This window comes from Balearica regulorum, chromosome 1 (assembly GCF_011004875.1).
Source record: "Balearica regulorum gibbericeps isolate bBalReg1 chromosome 1, bBalReg1.pri, whole genome shotgun sequence".
Taxonomy (NCBI): domain Eukaryota; kingdom Metazoa; phylum Chordata; class Aves; order Gruiformes; family Gruidae; genus Balearica; species Balearica regulorum.
The window spans coordinates 200884744-200910136 of NC_046184.1; the positions used below are offsets into that span (position 1 = coordinate 200884744).

General features: G+C 37.5%; 1 protein-coding gene across 1 annotated transcript in view; it reads right to left on the reverse strand.

The window, feature by feature from the left end:
- Window positions 1–3907: 3907 nt before the first annotated feature.
- Window positions 3908–25393, reverse strand: part of ATM (ATM serine/threonine kinase) — a 75889-nt gene continuing 54403 nt past the window's right edge. Inside the window, exons 47-63 of the mRNA XM_075742270.1 lie at window positions 23296–23463; window positions 19202–19321; window positions 17975–18192; window positions 17013–17220; window positions 15944–16057; window positions 15384–15542; window positions 14108–14246; window positions 13653–13735; window positions 12234–12374; window positions 11185–11301; window positions 9602–9751; window positions 8240–8405; window positions 6815–6901; window positions 6622–6736; window positions 5099–5162; window positions 4364–4500; window positions 3908–4233 (exon numbers count right to left, since the gene is read on the reverse strand). Of these exons, the coding sequence (XP_075598385.1) occupies window positions 4050–4233; window positions 4364–4500; window positions 5099–5162; window positions 6622–6736; window positions 6815–6901; window positions 8240–8405; window positions 9602–9751; window positions 11185–11301; window positions 12234–12374; window positions 13653–13735; window positions 14108–14246; window positions 15384–15542; window positions 15944–16057; window positions 17013–17220; window positions 17975–18192; window positions 19202–19321; window positions 23296–23463 (2370 nt within the window). The 3' untranslated portion in view covers window positions 3908–4049. The remainder of the gene's footprint in view (window positions 4234–4363; window positions 4501–5098; window positions 5163–6621; window positions 6737–6814; window positions 6902–8239; window positions 8406–9601; window positions 9752–11184; window positions 11302–12233; window positions 12375–13652; window positions 13736–14107; window positions 14247–15383; window positions 15543–15943; window positions 16058–17012; window positions 17221–17974; window positions 18193–19201; window positions 19322–23295; window positions 23464–25393) is intronic.

Sequence of the window (25393 nt, forward strand, 5' to 3'; positions counted from 1 at the left end):
TTGTGACTGGAGACTTGAAAACTTTATTTTGCTGTACTTAGAAAAGCATGCAGAATCTCTCTTTCCTCTTCCCCCACCCCTTCCTTCTCCCATTCTTCCATTCTTGATGTGTTAGCATATGAGGAGTATGCCCAGCACCATTTCAGCTCCATTTTAATCACAGAAAAAAACCTTGCCTGCGAAGAAAAATAGTACTAGGTCAAATTCTGCTTGTCAACAGGCATTCTTTGAGAAGCAGAGTCACCCACCACTGAGCACTCGCATTGTAACACTGCTTCATCCTAGAAGCTACAGGGAAGACCCAGTGCAGCATGGCCGAGGGATTTTTAAGAGTGGAGGACTTCAGATCATCTACAGGTAGCTGCATTTTCTTATAATCCTTTCTGCTTTGCATCCAGCATAGGTAGTATACAGCAACTGAGGCAACCAAATAGGCTCAAATTTGTGATATGTTGTGTGTTGCTTGATAGATGGGTGTGGAGAGAGGGAGGAACAGCTACAGAACTCTCCAGGGCAGGCAAGGGCGTAGTCACTTAGCACCACATTTTTTGTGGACACACGTACAGTAGTGAGGAAGGAATGAGGGAGCAGGGAGAGCAGAAGCTGCCTGTGCCCTTAAAGATACTACTGACATTCACTATGCAGCTCCAAAAGCTGAAGTATAGGTGTACTTACAGTGTTAAGAGCTGGAGAGATGGTGAGAGCATGTGTTCTGTGAACAACATGTTAGTCTTCTCATATAATCAGGACACAGGCAAGACTGTGAAATGTGGTGGGAAGAGAACCTAAGCCCTCCCTTGCACACATCCCAGCTTTCTTGCTGTGGTTTCACTCTTCAACCTACCTGCTGAAATAAATATGAGCATTCAATAAAATTGTTCAAGTGTCATCACTAAGTGCTAGTATTAAGTAATCTCTCCCTGAGAGCTGTTAGAGGCTATCTACAGGTTCCATGGGACAACACTACTGCCTTACTTCAGCTTTAAATTCACAGGGATGAAAGCAGTAAAAACATACAGTGTCATCACTTAGCAATCACACAACCACATTCCCCAGGCAGATTTTGGAATTGCCTTTTTACAAAGGTATCTTTATTGACCTTTTGCCATTGAAGCATTACCACTTGTGCAGGTAGGTGATAACAATATTCATGAAGAGTATAACTAGTAACAATGTGCATTATCTCGTGAAAATACGAAGCCTAACATTTTAGTGCAAAAACATTTAGTGGTAGTGAATACTTTTTATAAACTCAAGAGTTTCACAGTAACAGAGAATAGTGACCTAATTAATCCATAGTTACTGAGTACATGATTTTTGGGTTGTTTTATCTGTAAGAAAACCTGAAGTTTTCAGATCTGCATTCATGAAGACTGACATCCTTGTTTAATTAAAGTTGGATGTACCTCACCAGGTGGCCAGTTTAATCTGATTGCTATTCAAGGGACAGAGTTCCTAGCTCATGGAAAAGTTCAGTCAAGGTATGTAATTCCAATTGCTTCACCTGCTAACACTTAACTATTTTTCACTTCGTACTCCTGAGGATGTTTCTCCAACAGACATTTCATCAGAAAAAACTGATTTCAAATAAATATGCTGCTGTTTATAAACTTGTCCCCATCATACTAGATCACAGGCTCATTTTTCTTAGAAATTATCTTTTCTAAATGTAAATATTTAAAATTACTAACATGCATTCTAAGAAAAAAATTAATGCTTAAGAGGCAACTTATGTCACATATTTCTAGCTTTCTAATGTAGAACATATATTTGAGGCTCTCAAATACTAATCCACCTTCCCATCAGTAGTGGCATTTGTGACAAAACCACTGTTCGGAATAAAACCAGCATTTCTGTCCAGGTTTTATTTTTCTATTCTTATATGAGGAAAGTGTGTATTTATATATGAGACATTTTTGCAAACCACTTTCTAATTCTGACTTTTTAAAATGAAGGCATTACTGGAACAAAAAGCAAGCATAGTCTCCGCTGGTTACTATTTGGCTGTAAGAGGCTTTGCACAGATGACAATTATCTCAAGAATGTTAGATTAGTTAACTCAGATCTCTTAACAACAGGATTGTGTCACACTGATTTTGAGAGCATTTTGGAGACTCCAAGGTTTGTTAATAATTCAAACTGTTTTCTTTTTGTCAGCTAGCTGTTTTTTCACTGCTATAGGAGCTTACAAATCATGTCAGCAGATTTCAATTGTATTTACAGTATCTATGTGCATTTTTATTTGTGTTTCATTCAGTGTGAATAGTGAAAATGTATAGACAGTCAAAACCTAGGCACTAAACACCAAGTTAATGGCATTGCAGAGGAATAATTAAATTATTTCCTCTGAAGTTAGGCTTTCCTGAGACAATCACATTCATATTAATGTTTCACTGTTTGCTGTAAGTGAAAAACCTAAATTGCAGCCCCACATGATGAAAATATTCCAACTGGAGCATCAGCAGCTCATGAAGGAAAGACAGGATCTGCCAAGTGCTTTTATGCAATTATATGATAGCTACAGTTCTAGTACTAAATAACTCAAAAAAAGCATAAAGAACTTCCTCTGTAAGAAGCATGAGAAAAATTTCCATAAATACTGTCAGATTTTTTAAAGTCTGTGCTTAAAAATAAAAATTCTTTAAGTGCTTTTCTTTAGTCCTTTCCTACCTGCTGTCCTGTAAATACTTGGTAGGACTTTTCTCCCTCTCCTAAGTGTCATTTAAAATTCACATACCGAGTGCGTGGTCTGTCAGTTAAGTTTCCTTTTCAGAGAACAAATCCCTGTGTCCCTGGATGAGAGTTCTTCCCCACAGAAAAGACAGGATGCACTTTGGGTTACGAGGATCAACAGAAATTTATGTCAGCTTCATGAAAACATAATACAAAAGACTCGTCTTGCCATGTTGACATTAACTTATAAAACAAAGATAAAGCATAAAAATTGAGGGAAAACTGTACAAATAAAAATCAGTGAAATGCTAGTTAGAACAGAAATTCTTCACTTATACTGCTGTAAAAATACATAAAGTGTAAACTAAGATCATGGGAGACTACACCAAATTTTATTCATATTTTTAAATATTAAGATGATTCGGGAAGATTTATTAAATATAATTTGAGTGGATTCTCCTATTAACCGTATTCATTGACTATCCAATTACAGTAGGTCTTTTTATTTAAGAAGGAGCAATGTCTTCTGTAAAACTATGTGCAATCAGAATGAGATTTTTGTGCTCCAAATACAACTTCAATGTTTCTGACAGGTGTTTAGCACAGGTACAGAACGACTGTTTGCTTTAGAGGTGTATCTGGTATGCTAAGCTTCATGCTATAGTCAGTCTATTTTATCAGGGAAGTCTGAGCTATAAAAGCTAAATATTTTTGATTGGTTTATACTATTAATGTTATAAAAATAAAGTACCAACATAATTTCATTTACAACAGGAAAAAAAGCAGGTGTATTATACTTGGCTCAAAGTCCATATCTATATAAAGAAGTGTCCATTTAACTACGCTAAAAAAAAACCCGACAAAAACCACAACCCCAAGAACTCTCCATTCATTAAACATGGGGTTCTCTGGCTTTCTTTTACATTCACTGTAGCATCATCTTTAAACTATAACCCCCCCTTTGAAATGCACTTCAGCTAGTTACTTCATCACTCCTGGTTTCTAGATCATCCATTCTGCACGGTGATGTTACCATACAGAATTATTATGTACAAGACTCCAGCTATTGAATGTATACACAAACGCGACAAATCTCAGGCTTTAAGAACAGAATGCATCCTGTATGCCCAAGGCAAAGTGCTTGCAGAGCACTGGTTGGTGTTTTATACTGTGTGGTGAACATAAGTGGACAAACAATGTTTTCTTGGTAACAGGTTATTGAAAAAAACCCCCAAACATCCACCGAATACTAATACATATAAGCCTTCACGGTTACTCCTGATACATGTTTTAATGGTGAAATACCATTTAGAAATGTTGAGACACTTGCTCCATAAAAATAGGTTTCTTCTAAAAACGTGCTGGATCCTTCCAGGTCACACCCAGGCTTTCCATCCAGGAAAAAGTCGGCTCAGATTTTTAGGGTCCATGGCCTGCTGTATGAGGAGGTTCACCTGCCCTCCCACACTGAGCACTGTTCCCTCCTCAACCCCTTTCAGCTTCTCCTGAAGTCTCATCAGAACACGCTCAGCCACTTTGTTAAAACTCTGGTCATCGCTGCTGGCAGAATAAAAAAAGAGAAACAGGCGTGCTAAATATGAGACCTGAACAACATGAGCAACGTTCAGGAAGAAAATCGTAAAGCGAGGCAACAGTGCAGCGAGCAGACAGTAAGAAAAAAATCTTGCACCTGGCTTTTCTTTTACATTCTTGTGGATCAGCATTGAGTGTAGAGCTCATGTCAGCCTCATCCTCCGGTCTCTGCTGCAAATACAAAGCTTTCAAGGGGTTCATGGTCCAGTCGAAAAGAGGATCATAGAGCAGCACCTACACAGTAAATAAATGTCTATTTAATTTCAACTATTACAGCCAGTTCAGTGCCCTAGCAGGAGGAGAAACGCTCAGCTGGTAATGCTCATGCTAACCACAATATTAGGAGGTTGGTTTTTTTTTTTAAATCAAATAAAATTGGGCTAAATTGCATTGTTCATACTTGACTCAGTTTTGCCACCCAGTCCCATCTCAGCAGTGAAGAGGTCACTTTTTAATACACTTCTAGGTACTAAATAGCATCATTAGTTTTTAATGCATAGCATAAGCTGCTTTTAAAAATTACTTTAATTCTCGTCTTTGTGACTTAGCAAAGAGCACCACTCATGCTAGGAATGTTGCACTATGGCTAGAAGTGTTTAGATACTGAAGAGGGAAAACTGCATATGCCTGAAACAAATAGTTCCCATAGAAAATGCAAATTGGTCTTGATTTTATTGAAGATTATATGAATTAACAGATCTGGCCAACACTACTACATTCAAATTGAACAAAAAACCCCTACATGAATTTTGGTACAGTAATGCTCATGAAGACAAAGACCAGAAACCGAAGGTACTCTGGCAGGTTCCTATCAGAATGACAAAATGCTTACCTCTACAATAGTCAGCAATGCTTCTTGAGAATTCCTCATAACGGCCATTGTTTTCTCACAGCATCTAGAAGATATTTTACTGTATTTTTAGGTTCTTTTTGGTAAAATGGAATGGTATTTTCATCATTTAAATAATGGATATTTGTAGCCTTCTTAAAGATTAATTTTTAACATATAAGTGACCTCTCTGATATTTCCATTTTGGAAAAAAGAAAATGGAGAAATTTAGACCTGTAAGACCAGAAGGAGACAGGGTCGTTCACTAATTATACTCTCGACGGGAAAGAGAGCACCTCTTCCACTGCCTGAAATGTTTCTATGCGCGGAATGAACTGCTGAGTTAACACTGATCGTTGAGGTACGCCACGGTGGCAAAATTGCTCAGATGGATGAAAACGCCTGTGCCAGAGGTGCTCTGCAACACGTCGGAGAATCCTGGTAGGATTCCTCCACATGAAATGAGCAGATCCAGCAGCCAGACATGAAGCAGTTTCTGAAATCTCTCTGATGACTTTAGATACAGAAGTTAACCAACCGTGTCACACCCAATCATGAGATGACTTCTTTATGCACTTACACCTGTACTGTTAATCACAAGTCAGTCTGGCTGAGGCAGAAACAGGATCTGCACTGGTGCCTTTTACACTGTGTTCGCTTCAGCTGGAATCAAACAATTCATGTTTTTCTGTATCGTGGGACAAAAGTTTCAGAAGTAACACAAAACTGAATTTGACAGCATCATGTTTAGAACAGAAGTGGCAGAGTGTTCCTTCACAGAACAAAGCCATATTAGGAACTACTTCTTAATGGTAATTGCTACCTTACAAAGACAACACTTACGCTATCTACTTTTTTAAAGACGTAAAATTTGGGGTTTGCAAGCACTACCTTCATGAACATCATGAAAGTTTTGACTGAGAGAAACACCTGCTTTTTAAGGCTCTCATGGGTCATTCACAGCAGATAGGATGAGGCTGACAGAAGCTCGGCCCTTTTGGGATTCTTCTGTTCTGCAGCTCAAATCTGTTGTGGGATTTATAGTTTGCACTTGCCAAGTGGTATCAAATATATGATACAGAAGAGGAAGAAGACCGCACATTACTTACATCAAACTGAACAGAAATAAGAGACTGAACAAAATAGTTTGAAGAAACTTAATAGCTCCGAATATATAGTATAGCTCTGAAAGAAAGACATAGTTCTAAAGGAAAAAAAAATCAGCAGTCTAAATCAAGGGATGAAATTCAGCTGTGGAGCCTCTAGAAGCACTGAGTCATCCTGGAATTCCACAGGAGTGTGACATTAACCCATCAGTTCGTGAGGAATATTAAAAGCTGGGCAACAATAATGAACTTGTAATTGGTTATGTAAATAACAGTGTATGAGGGCAGCGTTTATGTTTAGATATTATCAGCAGAAATCTGAGTCTCCTCTCAAGCACCAGAACTATTTAACATATAACAATCATAATGCCAAAAGTACTCTGCTGCCTCCTTACCCCTGTGCAACGCAGGAGCACTCACCTTCTGAAGACTCCTTCCACGCCAGTAATACCCATTCCGTCCACAATGTCCCTGGTTAATCTAAATGGAACAGTCTCTGGTGTGGGAAGGATTTTACCTTGCTCAAAAGCAACCCCTAAATGAAAGGATAATAAATGTTTTAAAAAGCATTCAAATGAAGAAAAATGAAGGTTCTCTTGTCTGTCCCACTTACCCAGATCTATATGCACTAGTTCTGCAGTCTGTTCATCTATGAGGATATTCTGAACATGTCTGTCTCCAAGTCCCAGTATGTAGCCAACTAAAAGAAAAAGATAAGTGCTGAAACCATATTTACATGTCATAAAAAACGGGGGAAATTTAACAGAGAGATTATTAGAATCAGTGTAACACGTGCAGACAAATGAAAAGTGAGAATATTTCTTCCCCCATGTATACATAGTACTCCAGTAAAGAGCAAATGCCATTCCACAAATCCAAAAAGACAAGGTTAACTTAATGCAATTCTAAACAGGTTGTTCTCGTACAGACATGTATTGGTTTATCTACTCCACAGACTTCTTGTCTGGTTTTCTCTGTAGACTGATTAACCAAACAATTTCACAGCTTTCAAAAAAAAAAAAAGATAAAAAGCAAGTGCACAAAAAACTAGGGTTTGTTATTATTACTGTTTTTAAGAAAACCTTTTAACTCACAATATCATATAATCCAGAAAGTAGGACTGGACATAATTCAGTCCATAATTCAGTTGGGGAAGCTCAACTATACCTAAAGAGTTCCTGAGTGATTCTTGTTGAAGTCAGTTTTAAAAATCTCCAGTGATACAAATTATAAGAGCTTTCCTGTAAGCCTATTTCAGTGCTTTACTGTCCTTAAATGTAGAAACCCTCCAAATTAAATCTCCCTTGCTGCAATTTACGCCTGTTACTGTTTTTCTATTAGCTGATGGACATGGATAGCAGTAGTATTTCCTACAAAAATCTTTCATCTGAGTTCTGCTAAACTGTAAATTTACTTCCACACCCCCCCCCCCCCCCCCCCCGAAAAAAAGGGGCATATGAGCAACAAATTAACATCTAAAATTGGCTCTACTGCGATGTATACAATCTACTATCAAATGTCTTCCAGAGACTCAATACAAAACTGAGTCATCCAAAGGAAATCTACAATCCAAGCACATGTATTTCCTTATTAAGACAGAAAAACCAAAGAAATGCCAAAGCTAAAAAAAACATTTCAGCCATGGCTAATGATGCCAGTACAAAGAAGGTAAATAAGCTTTTCAGCTCAGTTAAAACATTTGAGTCTACAGATGAAATCAATAAATGTTAAATCAAAACGACAGAATTGGTCAGCTAGAAACTTTAAAAAAACTACCAGAGCCTAAACCCACAAACCACTCTATAAAAGAAAGAAACAGGATTTTGTTCTTTCTGCTGCAGACAGGAGCGGGGGGAGAGGAAAACTATTCAGAAACCTTCATTACACAACTAATGCTGGTGTTCTTGCTGGTATTTTTGGTCCCCTACTGCCCCTTTTCTGACACGTGACAGAAGCAGAACAGCCATTACCTCTGAAATGGTATAAACTCTTTATTTACATAATCTAAAAAGCCAATGTCAATAATCCGATATAATACCTATAGAAGATGTAGCCACACTGCGAGTGTACGCCAACCGTTTTTCAAACCACACAGCTGGATCGAGGAATTTTTCCATGCAGAAATAACGAAACACAGGCTGAAAATTCTTGCAGACTTCCATGAAGATGTTGTATTTCTCTTCAGAATGTTTCTTTTGCACATCCTTTAAACACATAAGAAATGTTTTCCCCACGACTGACTACTTTGAAAGGAAATTACCTCTTCCTTTGAAAGACACACATTCCTCCTTTCTACGCCTCTCCCCTCCATCCAATGCTGTTCTCACTCCTTTCTCTCTCTGAGCTATGAATTAATGTCTTTTTTACAGCAATCATTAAGGCACCTATCTATTCTGTTTTACTAAACAATTATATTTTCATACTCTGGCTCAGCAGGTGTATCTATTTTATATGCACGTACATGTAAATGCATCTTGTTGGGAGATACTTCCCATGGCACTCTGTTCTGCTACTACCTTTGCTTATCTGATGGCTTCATGTCACCGTGAGAAAGTCATTCTCACTCGTTCACATGCAAAAGCTGCACAAAGCCAAAATTAAACATACTTTTATCCTGTTAATATTATACAGATTTAAAAGGAAAGAATTTCTTGCACAATCACAGCTATATGAAGTAACAGGTAACAGTATTTGCAATTTTCCAAACATACAGTGAGGTGGTTTGTGGAACTAAACTAAACCAGCTGAATCCATCCAGCAGCTACCTATCAGCAGAAGAGAGAACCCTCCCCCTACTTGTATCTACTGAACAATCTATTGTATCTATTTTGTATCTATTTTCCTGCTAGTTTAACATAAAGTCAATCTTCTTTTGACTTAACTCCCTGAACTGATTTGCTGTGCGGGGCAGACGGTACACGGCATTCACAGTGGAGAAGCAGCCAGATCCCTTCACACTGCATTACAGCAATTAAGACATTACAATAATCTCAGCTGCATTCTAAAATCATATGTTTATTTTGAAGGACTAGTATTTAGAATTTTGGGTTATTCAGGAAAATAAAATGATTTTTCAATGCAATGAGAAACATGACAAATATAAATTAATTCCGTAAGATAACTTTATGCAGACTCTGTTGGGTGACTGTAATGATCATTTTGGAATTCTATATTCTAGAAAACAATTCTCAGATTTCTTGGAGATTCAGCTGTATTCAGATCTTCCATGCAACAGTCATCCATTCAGCAACTTCTCATTTTGTAACTCTTCGCCACTGGTCATATTCATTATTATATAATGAAAGCATAGAACATAATTCTCTGTAAATTCCACTCCCCCAGTAAAGAATGAGCCAGCTTCCCCCCCCCCCCCCCCCCCCCCCGAGTTATTTTGACTCACCGACATTATTTTCTGACACTGATAGCTGGAGTAATCCTTTGGCCTGTATCTCTTGTGAGCTCCGTCTTCGATGTTCACAAGAAACTCCCCAATGGGAGTTGTTCCCGAGCACCACTCAAGAACGCCGCTTCTCTGGGAAAGGGGAACCACCTGTAAAAACAAACCCACTGTTGCACGGGGCAGGGTTTGTACACAGCTATAGTATGCCTGCTACAGGGCATGGGTGGATATTTGTGTTCGTTTAAAAAGACAAAAAACCAAACCATACAGCTGACCACAATCTATGTTTTAAATACACATGTATACATACAGAAAACACACTCAAGGTTTTCCTAGCAAATACTTGCAATTTTTTTCCTAGCCCAGAGAACCTTCTACTACATACTTCAGTACAACTTAATGATTCTACTCAATTTGCATGTTTGCATCGGTATTCTAGATGACTTATGATTGCGAACAGCTTATTATGCTTTAATGGGATAGTACAAGCACTGTGCAAATTGCATGTAAAAAGTAAAATCTGGAACAAACACGTGGTAGCTGCATGAACATATAAGGCTTGTCTTAGTCTGCTTCCCACCCTAGGGAAGAGTTTCTCACTTCATAACTGGCTGTAACAGTTACCTCAATTGCTGGAGCAAACAGAACTGGCCAGAATGAACGATCTCCTGTCCTCAGAGAAATAGCTACTGCCTGTTTCCTTCAATTTTCTTTTCTTATGAAAGTCTTTTTATCTCATAGTGCAACCCCCATTCTCTTTTTTCCCTACTCTCATTTGCTTTTACACATATAAAAACCTCAGTCGTCACCAAAAATTATTCAAAAAAATGTGACTCAACTCCACCTGCGAATTCTAAAAACTATGCTAGCAATTCAGATTATCTCCTTTAGAGATTCTGGAGCACACACTTCTCATTTGTCACAGACAAGAACTTTTACCTAGAGGGTACTTATTCAGAGGTCACCTTCACAGTTATTATTATAAACCCAAGTGCATAAAAAGGAAGAAGGAGGGGAAACTTCCTGTTCAAATACATTTTCTGCGTTCACAATAATAATTTATTCCTGTATTCCTGATTCCAACAAAAACAGTTCTGCAATTCAAATTCTGCATGAACAGACCCTAGATGGGACTTCTGGATTCAATTGTAAGGAATACTGCAAGACTAAAATTAAGTATTAATTAAATAAGTAATATTGCAAGACTGAAATTAATGAGAAATTATAAACAAACTCGTATGCTCAAGTTTAATAACTACCAACTTACAATTCAAGGACAGTGCATGACTTAACTTCTTTTCAATTATAAGTTCATATAAAGAAAGCTTTGAAGAGTATTTAAATATACATTGGACATCAGAATTTTTTTAAGGATTTAGAAAAAATGGAATTGTAATAATTGCTGTAATTGTAATCATTAAATTGTATTAATTCTTTACTCCATACCTTAAGGAGCAGGACTATTTTAATAACACACACACAAATAAACTTTTATATTGCCTTTGGGATAAAAAGAAGAGAATGGGGAAATAGACTTCGCTGGTAACATTTATTCTTCTGCTGCAGCAGCAGTTCAGGGTTACCTTGTATCTCCGGATAGTTAATTTTCTCTTCCGTGTTTCAGTGTTTTGCTGGAGCAATGTGTTGCACATCTGGAAAACCTGTTGCATAACAGCATCTTGTCTCAGGTCATCACGCCCCTTTAGCATAAACAGAAAAAGCAGTTCAAGAGCACTTTTTTCAGCATCCAATTTCTTCTTTGACAATTTAAAAACATTATTTTAAAAAGTCCACAAAACACAAATTACTTTTCCACAATAATCACTTCTAATAAAATATAATTAACCATTGTTTTTTTCCTCTGTATTTGGTTTTCTAATAGCGCGCAGCTACTTAAGCACAGCCATCATTAACTTACATCATCCCCTTTTTCTTTTTGACAAATGTTATGTGACTAAGGTTTCAATCAACCTACGTACTTTATGGTACCCTTTTTTAAACTAGATGTTTCATTCATTGTATTTAGCAACCCAGCACACAGCTGAAGCAGCATCAGTTGGTACTGCAGTTCTGAATACTGGATGCAGATCTAGTGATTCACACTTCTCTTGAAAACTTTCAAAACTACTCCATACTTAACAGCAAAACCGAGTTCTCCCAGCAGCTGCTGAATGTTTACTTTCAAAGAGAGAATGAAAGCAATTGAGCTTAAAGAAAAATTTTTTTTTTTTAAGATTTGTGTGTCTATGTGCATGTTTTTGATTGTCTCTGAATTGTAATTCTTTTTATATGGGGAAGAAAGAAAAAAGGAGGTAATTAACACAAAATGATGATGGCTTTTATTTGCTGTACACTCCTGGTCACTAGTTGAGACATGATCACACAAGTCAGCAGGTCTGGTAGCTGTCAGGTAAGCTATCGTATATTGCATGTATTGTTGAAAAGTAATTACAAAAATATTTAATATTACTACATATTATTATATTATTGTTTATATTATGTTATTATTATACTTATTACTTTTTAATTTCCTTTATTAAAGCATCCGTGAACTGAGAAAACTGACACTGAACTTAAAAAAAATGCCAACATGCCAGATCTCTGAGATGTCATTACAACTGACAGAACCTACCTTGACCAGCTGCCTCCTTTCTTTACCATCTGATCCTACACAATCTATTATTTTAGGCAGATTCACGCCTCCTGCTAACCGAAATTCTGGCTTAAAAGACCTTATTGTCACCAAATTTTCGTATCTTCCTGTGGGATCCACCTGAAATTATAAACTAGTTTAAAATTAATACAAATATTAATGGAGAAAGTGGTAATGAGTTGTTTGCAAACCTCATTAGCAGACTATATGCTAAATATTCATGAGCATTCTGTCATCTGCAAGGATATACCCACAAAAGCTACAAAAATATGCTGAGCAATGGAGTGGGTTTGATTCCTCCTTGTTCACCTCACTGGTAGAGGGGATGTGGTGCTGCAGACTTCCACCAAACAAGCTCTGACACAATTTCAGCCTCTCTCAACTAGCATTCTCCCAAGAAAATGTTCATACCGAGTTGGGGAGCATTAGGCTCACATTAGGCTGCAAATGGACCCAATCTACAATCCTACTGTTGCAGTCTACAGGATCCTCATGCCATAAACCCTGCTCAGTCAGCTGTAAGGAAATACCGCTCCAACTGCTTACATCACAGACCTCCAACCATTTCAGATGCTTTGTACTGGGGAAGAAGAAAAGCAAAGCAAAGCACAGTCGAGTCGTACAAAGGAGCAACACCTGGGGCCAAGAGGAGCCCTACGAACAAATGCTATTTAGCATGGGTGGCAATTTCTGGCCACTGATGTCAAATGGCATAAAACAGTCCCTCGGCTTGTTTTATTTGGCTTTATAGACATAGCCTGAGGGACTTCAACACAAGGAACTTTGGCTTCATAACACTTAAGTTTTAGGTGGCTGGCTCAAAAAGCAACTTTACACTCCTGAAATGGGTAAGTTTCCTAGGTAGAGCGTGTGGCATCTAAGAATGAATACCTATGCACCCATCCAATCAACCACTTACACTAATGGCAATGGATCATTCACCATTACTGAATCGTAAAAACAGCCATTTAGGAACAGCAGAAGAGGCACATCTAGTAATTCTCACACCTTTCTGGACCTTAAGTGCCTCCCTGAAACTCTGAGCTAGCACCTACAAAATAAAAGATTCAGATTCCCAAATCCTCTCTGTGATTTAGGGAGCTCGTTACTTTTGATAACGAAAGACTAGTTAGTGGTAGCAGTAGAAGTGGCAAAGCCATCTTCACACAGTATGCCACTATCCAGCAAATAGAAGGCTTGGGGTCAAGGTCTTCTAGAGCCTAAGGAGACCATCTCATTCTGCACCTCCCACGTGACAGGAAAGCACCCCTGGTAGGCTGACCTGTAAAGAGCATGGGAATTTGATGAAGAGATATATGCCTTGACTGCCATTATAAACATTTGAAGTCGATTCTAAGATTTTATATTACAGTGTGTACTTATTTCCACTTCAGTCACCTTAATTTCCATGGTAGGAACAACAACATTCTCCAAGTTCTTCAGTTTAAGAATTGGCTGGTCAGCTGGAATACTTATTCCTTCTGTAATTAAAATAAATTCATATTTTTAAATTCAGAACTATAAACATATATCAAAGTTCACAAAAAAAAAAAGTTTACATTGCTTTTGGGACCCAAAAGCTCACTGCATGCTTCTGTTGAGATGATGAAGATGACCACAGGACAACTGGAATTTTCTGGAGTTTCATACTCACAAAGTCTGAACCTTACTGTGCCAAGTAATTACTATGACTTTTAATCCAGACTAAGTTCTACATTTATCAAAAACAGGACACATTGCTAACACAGCATCTCCTTTAACTAAATATCAGTATTTAGAAATACAATTTTTAATCCAAGAACATAAAATATATCTTCACTATTAAAAACAAAAATATTTTTTCCAAGACTTACTTCTTTGAGATTTCCATGGAGTAGCATCTACATTTGCTAATGTGATGTAAGCATCACAAAGTGCTTCAAGGTTTCTAACCATATGAGCTCTCCTTTTTCTTACAATATTGATTATATTGCTAGCAGCCTCCATTCTGTCCTAAAAAACTCCAATGTAATACAAATATCAGATCTTTCAAACTACACCATATAAGATTAAAGATTCATCATAACACGCAGTGAAATCAGTACAAATGAGATACATCCTAGAAAAACAGAGAAAATTGCAATAATGGACAGACCTTTGTGATATGAATAGAAATAATGTGAAGAAAAATTCTGTGTTGTCTAATCTGAGATAATGAGTAAGGTAAAATATTATTGGGGATGGAGCAAATCTGTCCAAGCAAAATGCAATAAACCTGCAAAAATTCTTCAGAAAAAGGGACAGGCAGTTTTGGGTGTTCTTCCACAATCTTCCTGTTTCCGTTATTTCCTCCCAGCTGAAGGAAAAGCCTGTATGCAAAAGGCAAAAATCTGAACAGTTCCTTCTATCCTCATGCCGAAACACTTAGTTGAGTTTAGCATAATCCTACTCCTAGGGGCGGGACAACAAAAGAACTACAAATCTGAGAGAAAAGCAAAAGCCACATAAAAATGTGGTGAAAAATTCTATCAGTGTGGGGATAAGAGGGTAATGAGAAACAACCATGTCAAGTGATGGGGGAAAGAAGGGACATTAATCTAGATATGACATGATTCCAAAGACAGGTTCCAAGAAAAATTAAGTAGTAACAACATGAAGCCACAGTTCAGTATTACCCATCATCATGGCTTTTAACGTATTAAAATCATATAAAGAAACAAAAGTTATACCTCACAAAGATAAACCTTTAGAACAAATGTTATCACCCAAAGCAGAAAAAATCCTCAATTAAGTATGTACTTTTAACAACAGACCCACTCAAGTCTTTGTTGCATCTAAAATGCCTTTTACAGAATCACACATCAAGGGCATTTATCACAAAACTCTTCACAATAATTGGGGCTATTTGTTGCAGGTAATGTTAACCATGTTTTGTTCCACCCCATAATTACTTATTTCAATAGTAATTACCACTGTATGCACAAAAGGAATTTTTTTAATTATTAAAAGTACTTTTTACCTCCTACTCTTTCTCAACAAAAGTCAGCTAATGAACTCTACACTAAAATACCCCTTGAGATAATTTTTTTCATTTTTTAACAAAATGAAAGGACTGAATGTGATTAATAGAATAGAATTTTTTGTAGTCACCACATCAAGCTGGGAGATTTCTTTCGGTGCATTTTTAATTAACTTATTTCTTCTCATTGTGTCTGGTTTTGTGAGGAGTTCATCTTTGTTAGCATTTGCCAAAGCTAGTATTATAAACAAAGTATGATGTGGATGATCCAGTGAAATTCTAGACATTAGCTGTCAAGAAAAACAAGAAGATCCCATTATTGAAAACTGTACAGAAGAAAAGAATTTAATTAACATTATTAATTCTTTTGAGCTTCTAAGGCTCCCAATGAGAAATAAAATGTAATACTTAGATGGTATTTCCACAACTATAATACATTCAAAGTATATTCCTATACCTGCATAAGACTATTCTTATACAACAAGAAAATCAATTACGTAGCAAGGAAAAAAATCCCCAATCCTTTCTCCCTCCCCTCCTCCCCCCTATTGATTTTGCATCACTCATTTTGAATACACTTTTATGACCTACATAACTCATTTAGCTATGACTGCACAAAGATACATATTGTTTACAACTATGCACTGCCAAGCCAATCAAGATATCTTTAGATACGAAAAGCATAAATTACGTTATTCAGAACTTCATGAAATCCTAAGCCACCCATCATCTTGGTTCCCATCCGAGCAGCCAGCTGGTACATCAGAGGCAAAAACTTGTATGATGGGATCTTCTCTGCATTTTTCTGTAGTAGAGAAAATTCAGTTAGAAAGCTGTACTAAACACTAAAAAAAAAAAAAAGAAAAAAAAAGGTAATAATAAAAGACCAAATAAGGAAAGGGCTAGCAATTTGGGGTTTGCATTTTATTTTTTAACTGAGAGTAATCTTTGCTGTGTGATCAAATGGCAATCCAGTGAGTATGACATAATCACGGTCCATGTCTCATGACGGACTTGTAGCATTCAAAAGAAAACTACTATTTTCTATTCTATTAGGACAGGGCTTAGATATATTGATTCAGAATTAATTTCTACATTCTTTGTGGCAAGAAACAATCCTAATCGGAAAAAAATATACAATCTAGTTTAAAACAAGATTGTGTGTTAAAAATATGAGTAAAGGAACACTTTCTATTTTTCAAAATTAATTATAATACAAAATGAAGAATTAAATTATACATATGTCTCTTATAAACAGATCATTCAGGTAAGAATGAACAGATTTCCTGCACGATTCTAGAAATGATAGAACCCTCCTGAGAATGAGAACTTCACTGGTCCCTGGCTACTGTGTTATACAGATAATCTAAAAGCACGTCCTTTTACCTAAAAGAATATGTAACATAAACTAGAATAACGTACTAAAGGATGCTGAAGATGGGTAGTATTCAAGGTATGTAAAGAACAAGGTGGCAACAGTGAAAGAGCATGAGATATGCTTAATCGCAGAGACTTGTCAAATAAAAATGCTAAATTAAGTTAAATTAAAATGCATTAAGAATTACAGTTCTCACTGATGAAAAACTAACTGATGAGCAACGATGACTGAAAAAAAGCAAGTTTTGAGGGAAAAGTTAAGGAGATACATAGGAAAGCATACTGCACAGCACTAGAATTCATCTTCTAGAAACATAGGAGGAGAAGGAGAAGATGGAGAATTTAATGTCAAAGCATAAGGAAAAGCAGTAGCAGACATGTACCTTCATCATTTCATTGACTCTATCAACTCCAGAATTTTCAAGCCATAGGGAACAGAGTCGGAAGATCCACATATCATGTTCTTCTCCACTTACTAAACAGCTGATATAGTTCTCCACTGCTTTACACAAGAAACGTGTACGATCTTCAGTTAGGGCACGTATGGCACACTCATCCAGTTCAAGTTCTCGCTGAACCTTCACTGTATATCTGTGTGAATAGACATTAAACAACAAATTATCTCTTAATGAACTTACAGCAAGGCCGTCTCTAGTTCTCTTACTTCCTAATTTAACATTTTTAACTTGTTTTGTATATACAAGCACAGTAAAATAAACACTGAGAAAACAAACTGTGCAAGCTATTCCTTTGGTGTATGTCCACATAGACCCACCACTCTAAGTAAATTTTAAGTCAGTGTCTTTTTTCTTGTTAATGATTTCAATCTCAATATTGGTGTAAATGTGAATATCCAGTACAGATCATTTGTGTAAAGACTTCAGTTTTCAACAGCTCTAGTTAAAATTTATCTGCTCACTTGCAATTGGTCTTACTAAATATTTAAGAATTCTGCATTAAGATGAATTCTACTCTTTCACTAAATGTGGAATAGAGAAAAAAATCTCAAACTTACTTTTACTCTCTAACGTTTTCTCTGTCAAATAAACTGAACAGATCCAGGGAATAAATGTGAATTCTGGCCCATGATCGTCCATACTATTTAACTGTTCTAATACTCCTTGGCTTAGTTTTGGCCCATGCTATCTAGCACTCTCCTAGACGATGTTCAGGCACAGTTCAGAAACTATTCACAACAAGCACTACAGATTTGGCCACTGTTTTGTGGAGAAGGAAAAATTCAGCTGTAGAGATGTGACCTATGCTGTACCACTTGCCCAAAGAACTAGCAAAAATGGAGCCTTTGATAGCTGCATAGTAACCACCTCTCCGTTTGAATGCTCACCTATTTGTCTGAACTTTACACTCCCTGAGGAGGCCGACCTCCTCCTTGGCCTTCTTCAGTAATGCCTGCTTATTTTCAAACTCTGAGGATTTCATGTAATTCTCAATTCGCTGGTACTGATTATCTGAGAAACGAGCCAAAGACAGGAACGCCTTCATCTTTCCTTTCTTCAGCTCACCACTGCTGTCTCCACTGTGGCCTGCAGCAATTTCCACAGCCTAAAAGGGAAGTTATAATCATGGTAAGACTGATAATCAGACTAAATAGTGCTGCATAATACTTGATTAAACTCTATCATCACAGAGAAACAGAATGGTTGAGGTTGGAAGGGACCTGTGGAGGTCATCTTGTCCAACCCACCTGCTCAAGCAGGGTCATCTGCTCAAACAGGTTATTTAATGCTGCCTGTGATGGAATATATATGCACACAAAATAAAACCTACCAGGCTGAATATTTTTCTCCTAAGTGAATTTAATCTTTGTGGAGTTTTCAGTGCAAACAGTCAAAAAGATTATCCTGTATGAAACAGCTTTAATAACCATACAGGAGTCTCCTACAGTTATCTATCTTCCTGAGTAACTAGGCATGAGGTTTTACAATGGTTTTACAACCTTATATCATAAGATGGTGAGAAAAAAGTAGAAGACAGTCCAAAAAGTGCCAAAAAGAAATTATATGTGAAAGTCATTGATTCAAATCATCAGAGTGAAGAAAGCACGCAAAGAGTAACAGAGAAAAGCAACTATGTAGTTTCACAAATTAGCATGAAATAAAGAAATGCAGAGCGGACAAATATTAATAAAAATGTTTCTACTACTAAGAGTTAAAAAAAATTACAGTACTTTGAAACACTAGAACAAGACTTTCCAGCACCTGGAAAGAGAACGTTACAAATCCAATGCCCATACTGAAAACATGGTAAGTGAATGATCTGTCCCGAGAAGGAAAGGATGGGGATGGAGTGGAAGAGGAAAGGCAAACTGGACTAGCAGTTGTAATTACTACACTTCTAAGCCAATGTTACACAGAAGTTTTACTGTGAATTCTATAAGGCCACATTCTGAATATTTTATAAGATTACAGTGTTATATGATACTATGTAAAACTATAATATTTTTATAAGAAACCATATTTTCAATCCAGAAAAATAAAGGCTACATTGAAAAGTTTACTTGAGATTTTAACACCATATTTTAGCACAGCATTATCTCAAAGACTGGATGCACCTTTTCCAAGTACTTCTGCATGATAACTGTAGGGTTTTCCAAGCATGTTTCCGCTAACCAGGTTCCGCACAGCCTCAGACACTCTGTGTACATCAATTTCAGATGGGGATCATTCTCAACCTTTGAGAAAGCAAGTTTTGGGACAAAAGAAAAAAAGAGGGATGCATCAAATAAAAATACCTTTTACATATGAAGTAGGCCATTTATAAAGCTTTTAAACCCTAAATATAATTCAGTCACTCAGGCCTATTACACATAATGTATCTACAGATTTCCCATCCACATCTACAGTAGTCAGTAACTTTAAATCCCGTTCACATTCTAAGTTAGACTAAAGGAGAGCACATATTTTCAAATACCTGACAGTTTGAACAATGAAAACCAGAATAAAACAATGACAAAATGTAATAAAAATGAAATAAATTCACAGCATGTTTCCAAAACTGTATTTTCTAATATCCCCATTTAGTCTGAAGCACCATAGTACACTCTGTAGAAAACATTCAGGAATTAGGATAACTATGTGTGATCATTAAATTTTTCAGACAGACCTCTACATGGAAACTTGGTTAAAAGTGCTCTGAGAAGAGGATGGAGCAGGTTTCCAAAGGACTTGCCTCCAGACTGGAAGCTCAGCTTTAACTGTATAGCAGGACAAGTTTCCAAAATACTTTTAGAATAGGGTACATATGAAAGACCACCTGACCAAGATGGCAGCGCTGCCTGTGAAATACTGAAAGGTATCATAGGCTGCGAAAACACAAAACCTCCTTATGTGGACAGGGTAAACGTTAATACTGGAAGGTGAGAGAAGGACTAGATTTTTGGAGGCCTTCATCAACTGATTCACTGAGCAATCATGAAAATCTAAAGAGGAGCAGCAACTCTTGATTTTGTCCTGATATATATGGAGAACTTGGCCCAAAATTCTCCAGCTTTTCTGAAGTAGGATATTCCTTAATAATGTATATGGATTCAAAGAGAATGTTTATTACCCTCCAAAAAATACTCGAAGAAAGCCATCATAGCTAAACACAAAGGTAAAGACTATGAAGACTTTTTGACCACATCAGTACACAAAATGAAGCTTTGTCCAAGTGAAAAAGAAAAGGTATTAAAGAAATCATAAAATATCCTGTCAAATTAAAAAAATAAAACCTCACCATCAGGCTGTCCAAAAAACCCAAACAAGTTGAAGAAGACTCAAGAAATAATAAAAAAGCATTTTTTAAACATATTAGCAGCAGCTAGCCACCAGACAGTCCACTTGATAAAAAGACAATAGATTTATCAAATAAATAACGCTCTGAGAATATAAAGCAGAAAAAAAAAATTAAGTTATTCACTGTGGAGGAGCTTGAAGAGTCCCACTGCAAAGCCTTTCTTTATGAGGGATTCAAAGGTCTGTCTGCTACTGAAGTGTCAACAGCAAAGGCTACCGAACAAACAGCTAAAAATGGAAACTATCAACTCACCAGGATCAAAATCTATTTTTCCAAAAGGTCTACAGCAATTCACAGATGAAATAACTGCACTACTAAAAGATATATAAAAGCTTTTGCTTAAAATTGCCTTAATATAAGAGATGTGGCAGGTGGCAGATGTGACACCAATATTTTAAGAAGTTCCAGGGAAGCACAGATCAGTACGACTCTTACCAGAAGTGGACAAATTAGCAAAAAAACCAAAAACCAATAACCAACAACTAACCAAATAAAAAAAAAACCCACACAGAGAACAGATGGATTACTATGAAGAAAAGACAGAATAGCTTTTGTAAAAGCATATCACAGAATGACAGAAAAGTCGAGGCTGGAAGGATACTCTGGAGACCATTTGGCCCAACCTTCTGTTGAAAGCAGGGCTTTAGGATTAAGTTTTCCAGGACTCTCCTAAACTGAGTCTCGACTATTCATTTCCAGCAAGGGAGATGCCACCACTTCTTTGGGCAAACTGTTCACACTGTGTAGTGGTAAAGAATTTTCTTCCTGTATCCATATGGCATTTCTCTTGAAACAAATCTCTGTAAGCAGAGTTACCTCCATCTTCACTGTAACTACCTTTCAGGTATCGGAAGACTGTGACTAGATCCCCCTAAGCCTTCACTTCTTAAGGCTGAAAAAACCCAGTACCTACAACCTTCATTCCCTTGCCAAGTTCTCTGACCCTCTAATCATTGTGGTGGCCCTCTGCTGGACTCTCTCCAATTTTTCAATGTCTCCCTTGAATGGTGAACCAAAACTGGACACATTATTTCAGGTATGGGCTAAGAGGAGCCAAATAGAGTAGAACAGTCACACTTCTTTATCTACTGGCTACACTCCTGGTGATGCAGCCCATGACACGGTTCACATTCATTGCTACAAGGGCATACTGTTGAATCATTTTAGCTTGCTGTTCACTGGGACTCCCAGATCCTTTTTGGCAAAACTACACTCCAGTCAGTCAGACCCCTCCCTGTAATGCTGCTTGAGATTATTCTGTCCCAGGTGAAGGACTTCCCACTGATCTCATGCAATTCCTATTGGCACACTCTTCCAAACTATTGAGGTCTCTGTGACTGGTGGCTCTTCCTTCCAGAATGTATCTCTATCTTTCCAGTTTGCTGTTATCTGCAAATTTGGTGAGGAAATTCAGTCCTGTCATACAGATCTCAGTCATAAAAACAGTACCAACCCCCTAATAAACTCTAAGGAATTCTATTTCTGACTGGCTACCAGGCTGCCTTTGAATCATCAACAACCACCCTTTGAGCTCAGCAGTTTAGCCAGTTTTCCACCTATCTTGTGGTCTTAGCTATCTTACCAGCTTGTCAGGAAGGATATTGTGGAAGACTGTGTCAAATGCCTTTGTAAAATCAAGGTAGATGACATCCACAGCTTGTCCCATGTCTACTGGGCAAACTCTTTCATCGCCCAAGACAATCAGGTTGGTCAAGCACAACAGTGTATTTCTGCTGGCTTTTCCCAACCACTTTCTTTGCCTTCATGTGCACAGGAACAGCTTCCCTAAAGACCCATTCTGTAATTTTCCCAGGGACTGAAATGAGTCTGACTGCTCTGTAGTTTCTGATCTTGTTTTTTACCCTTTTTGTAGATACATGTGATTGTCCTCGTCCAGTCATCAGGACTTCTCCTGATCTTCATGACCTTTCAGAGATGATACAAAAGTGGCTTTGACATGTCAGCAAACTCTCCTAGCATCCTCAGATGCATCCCATTTCCCAATTCAACTGAACGTCTTGAAGATCTCAACAAGCAAAGGAGGATCTGTCTGATTCAGCCTATTCCAATGAGTCTTACGAGGAGCGGCTGAGGGAACTGAGGTTGTTTAGTCTGAAGAAAAGGAGGCTCAAGGGAGACCTTATTGCTCTCTACAACTACCTGAAAGGAGGTTGTAGTGAGGTGGGTGTTGGTCTCTTCTCCCAAGCAACAAGTCATAGGACAAGAGGAAATGGCCTCAAGTTGTGCCAGGGAAGGTTGAGATTGGGTATTAGGATAAATTTCTTCACCAAAAGGATTGCCAAGCATGGAAACAGCCTGCCCAGGGAAGTGGTTGAGTCACCACCCCTGCAGGTATTTAAAAGACGTGTAGATGTGGTGCTTTGGGACATGGTTTAGTGGTGGATTTGGCAGTGTTAGGTTAATGGTTGGACTGTAAGGTCTTTTCCAACCTAAACTAGTCTATGATTACTGTGCCTAAACAATCCTGCTTGGCCATTAGGTTCTTCAACTATTAGCACAGAACAAGATGATACACCTCTATGTAACAGTTTTGTTTAAAACAAGTTCATGTTTTATGAAGGGAAATAATCTCTGACATTAAAAAACTATATATTTCACAGTGGTGGGACTGGAGGCAAAATAATGAATAATGAATTCTAACATTTGCTGCTCTTACAGACTCACTTTGAAAACCCCTGATAAGATACGCTAATAGATTTTTTTTTCTTTCAGACATTTTGAGAGTACAAAACAGATTTAGTAATATTGCAGACAGCCTTATAATTTTCTTCCAAGGGAAAACTTCCAAAAGTGGAAACAGGATCTTAAGTAATTTAATTCCCATAAGTTTATACAAGATACAACACATACCTGAAACCAATCTGCCTCTAATTTTTTAATCATTCTTTTAAGGATATTCAGTGCAAGACTCTCTTCCTTTTTAGCCCAAAAAACCTGAGCTTCTTCTAGTTGCCATTCAGAAACTCCATATCCTGTTGGATTGTATTGTTTGATCTGAAACATCGCTCTTTCTGGAAGCTGAAATTGAAAAAAACTTTATAAACAATTTTTTAAGTCAAATACATGTATCTCACAGCGAGTTTTGTTTTTAAACTCCATCATTTGCTCTACTTGTGCAGCATATTCTGCCTATTCAATGCTAAGAATTTATTTACAGCAAAGAGATGGATTTCTTTTTCTATATACTTGCAGAAAATTCTGATTTGCTACAAAAACAGACGATGGAATTAAACTTCACAAACCACCACATATCGATGTTTAACATGTTAAATTACTCGGAGGTATAAAGTACAGAAATTCTACAATCAGTACCTACTGAAATGTGCTGGTTTTGACTAGGATAGAGTTAATGTTCTTCACAGTAGCTAGTACAGGGCTGCGTTTTGGATTTGTGCTCAAAACAGTGTTGATAACACTGAGATGTTTTCATTATTGCTGAGCAGTGCTTACACAGAGCCAAGGGCTTTTCTGCTTCTCATCCCACCCCACCAGCGAGTAGGCTGGGGGTGCACAAGGAGTTGGGAGGGGACACGGCCGGGACAGCTGACCCCAACTGACCAAAGGGATATTGCATACCATATGACATCATGCTCAGCATATAAAGCTGGGGGAAGAAGAAGGAAAAGGGTGATGTTCGGAATGATGGTGTTTGTCTTCCCATGTAACCATTGTGTGTGATGGAGCCCTGCTTTCCTGGGGATGGCTGAACACCTGCCTGCCCATGGGAAGTGGTGAATGAATTCCTTGTTTTGCTTTCCTTGCATGTGTGGCTTTTGCTTTACCTGTGAAACTGTCTTTATCTCAACCCATGAGTTTTCTCACTTTTACCCCTTCCATTCTCTCTGCCACCCCACTGCAGGGGGTAGTGAGTGAGCAGCTGCGTGGTGCTTAGCTGCCGCTGGGGGTTAAACTATGATACAAAATAATGGATTTGTAATTTTAGCTTAGTGATTATTATTACATCCTAAGAGATTACAGAAAAATAGTAAGAAAAATGGCACCACCATACACTAATTCTTTTGTATGCCTACCTCTTCACTCGTATCATTGGTGAAATAACATCCTCATCATTTAGTAATCTAATCTATCACCACAACAGTACAAAGAGCAAACTATCTTTTTAACAATGTCAAAAATCGAGACTAAAGTGTATTTTCACATGTTGTCCAACCAATAACCACATCAATCAAACTTTTACATAAGCAAGGTAAACAATTAAAATGTAAGAATGCCCGTAAATGACAACATAAGTTTGGGTACTTCAATTAGTGGCCAGCGTGATGATTCTCCTGACAGATGGTAGTAGAACCAAAGAGGAAGAAAAGCCAGTAGTTGCAAAGAGTCCTTCCTCAAAAGTGTTCCTCCATCCAGACACAGCGTGGTCAACAACTAGTGTGCCATAAGGAAAGGGTTATCATTCCATGGTTTGAAAGACTGATAAGGTCCAGAAGTGTGCCTCAAAGGTTGCATATGACCTACAACACTGACGAGGCTGGAATGATAGTGTTTTCAGAAACACATTGGCTCAATCTTTCGGAACCTTCTAATCCTCCCAAATTATGGCGCCCCAATTTTAATCTTATTCTGTAATTAAAAATCAATGGGAAAAAAAATTAACTTCTGTTGAGGCTCTTACAGGACACTCATCACCACAGTGTTAGTGGCTGGGCAGGCACGAGATAAAAAAAATTGTGAAGAAGTAATTTTCCCAAACAATTCCAGAGGCATTGAGTAAATCTTGCAAATTTATGAAATCAAAGACAGCTGTTCTACTGATTTCACCATTATTCACAAAAAGAGTCAGAACCTTCCTGAAATCAAAGTTTAATATAGTTTCACATATGTGAAGTGTTAAACATTTTTCCAGGTTATGTATTTAGCTGGAACTATTTTCTGCACCACCTAGAAAAGCCAAGGCTGACTCTGGATCTTAAATGCATTAGCATCT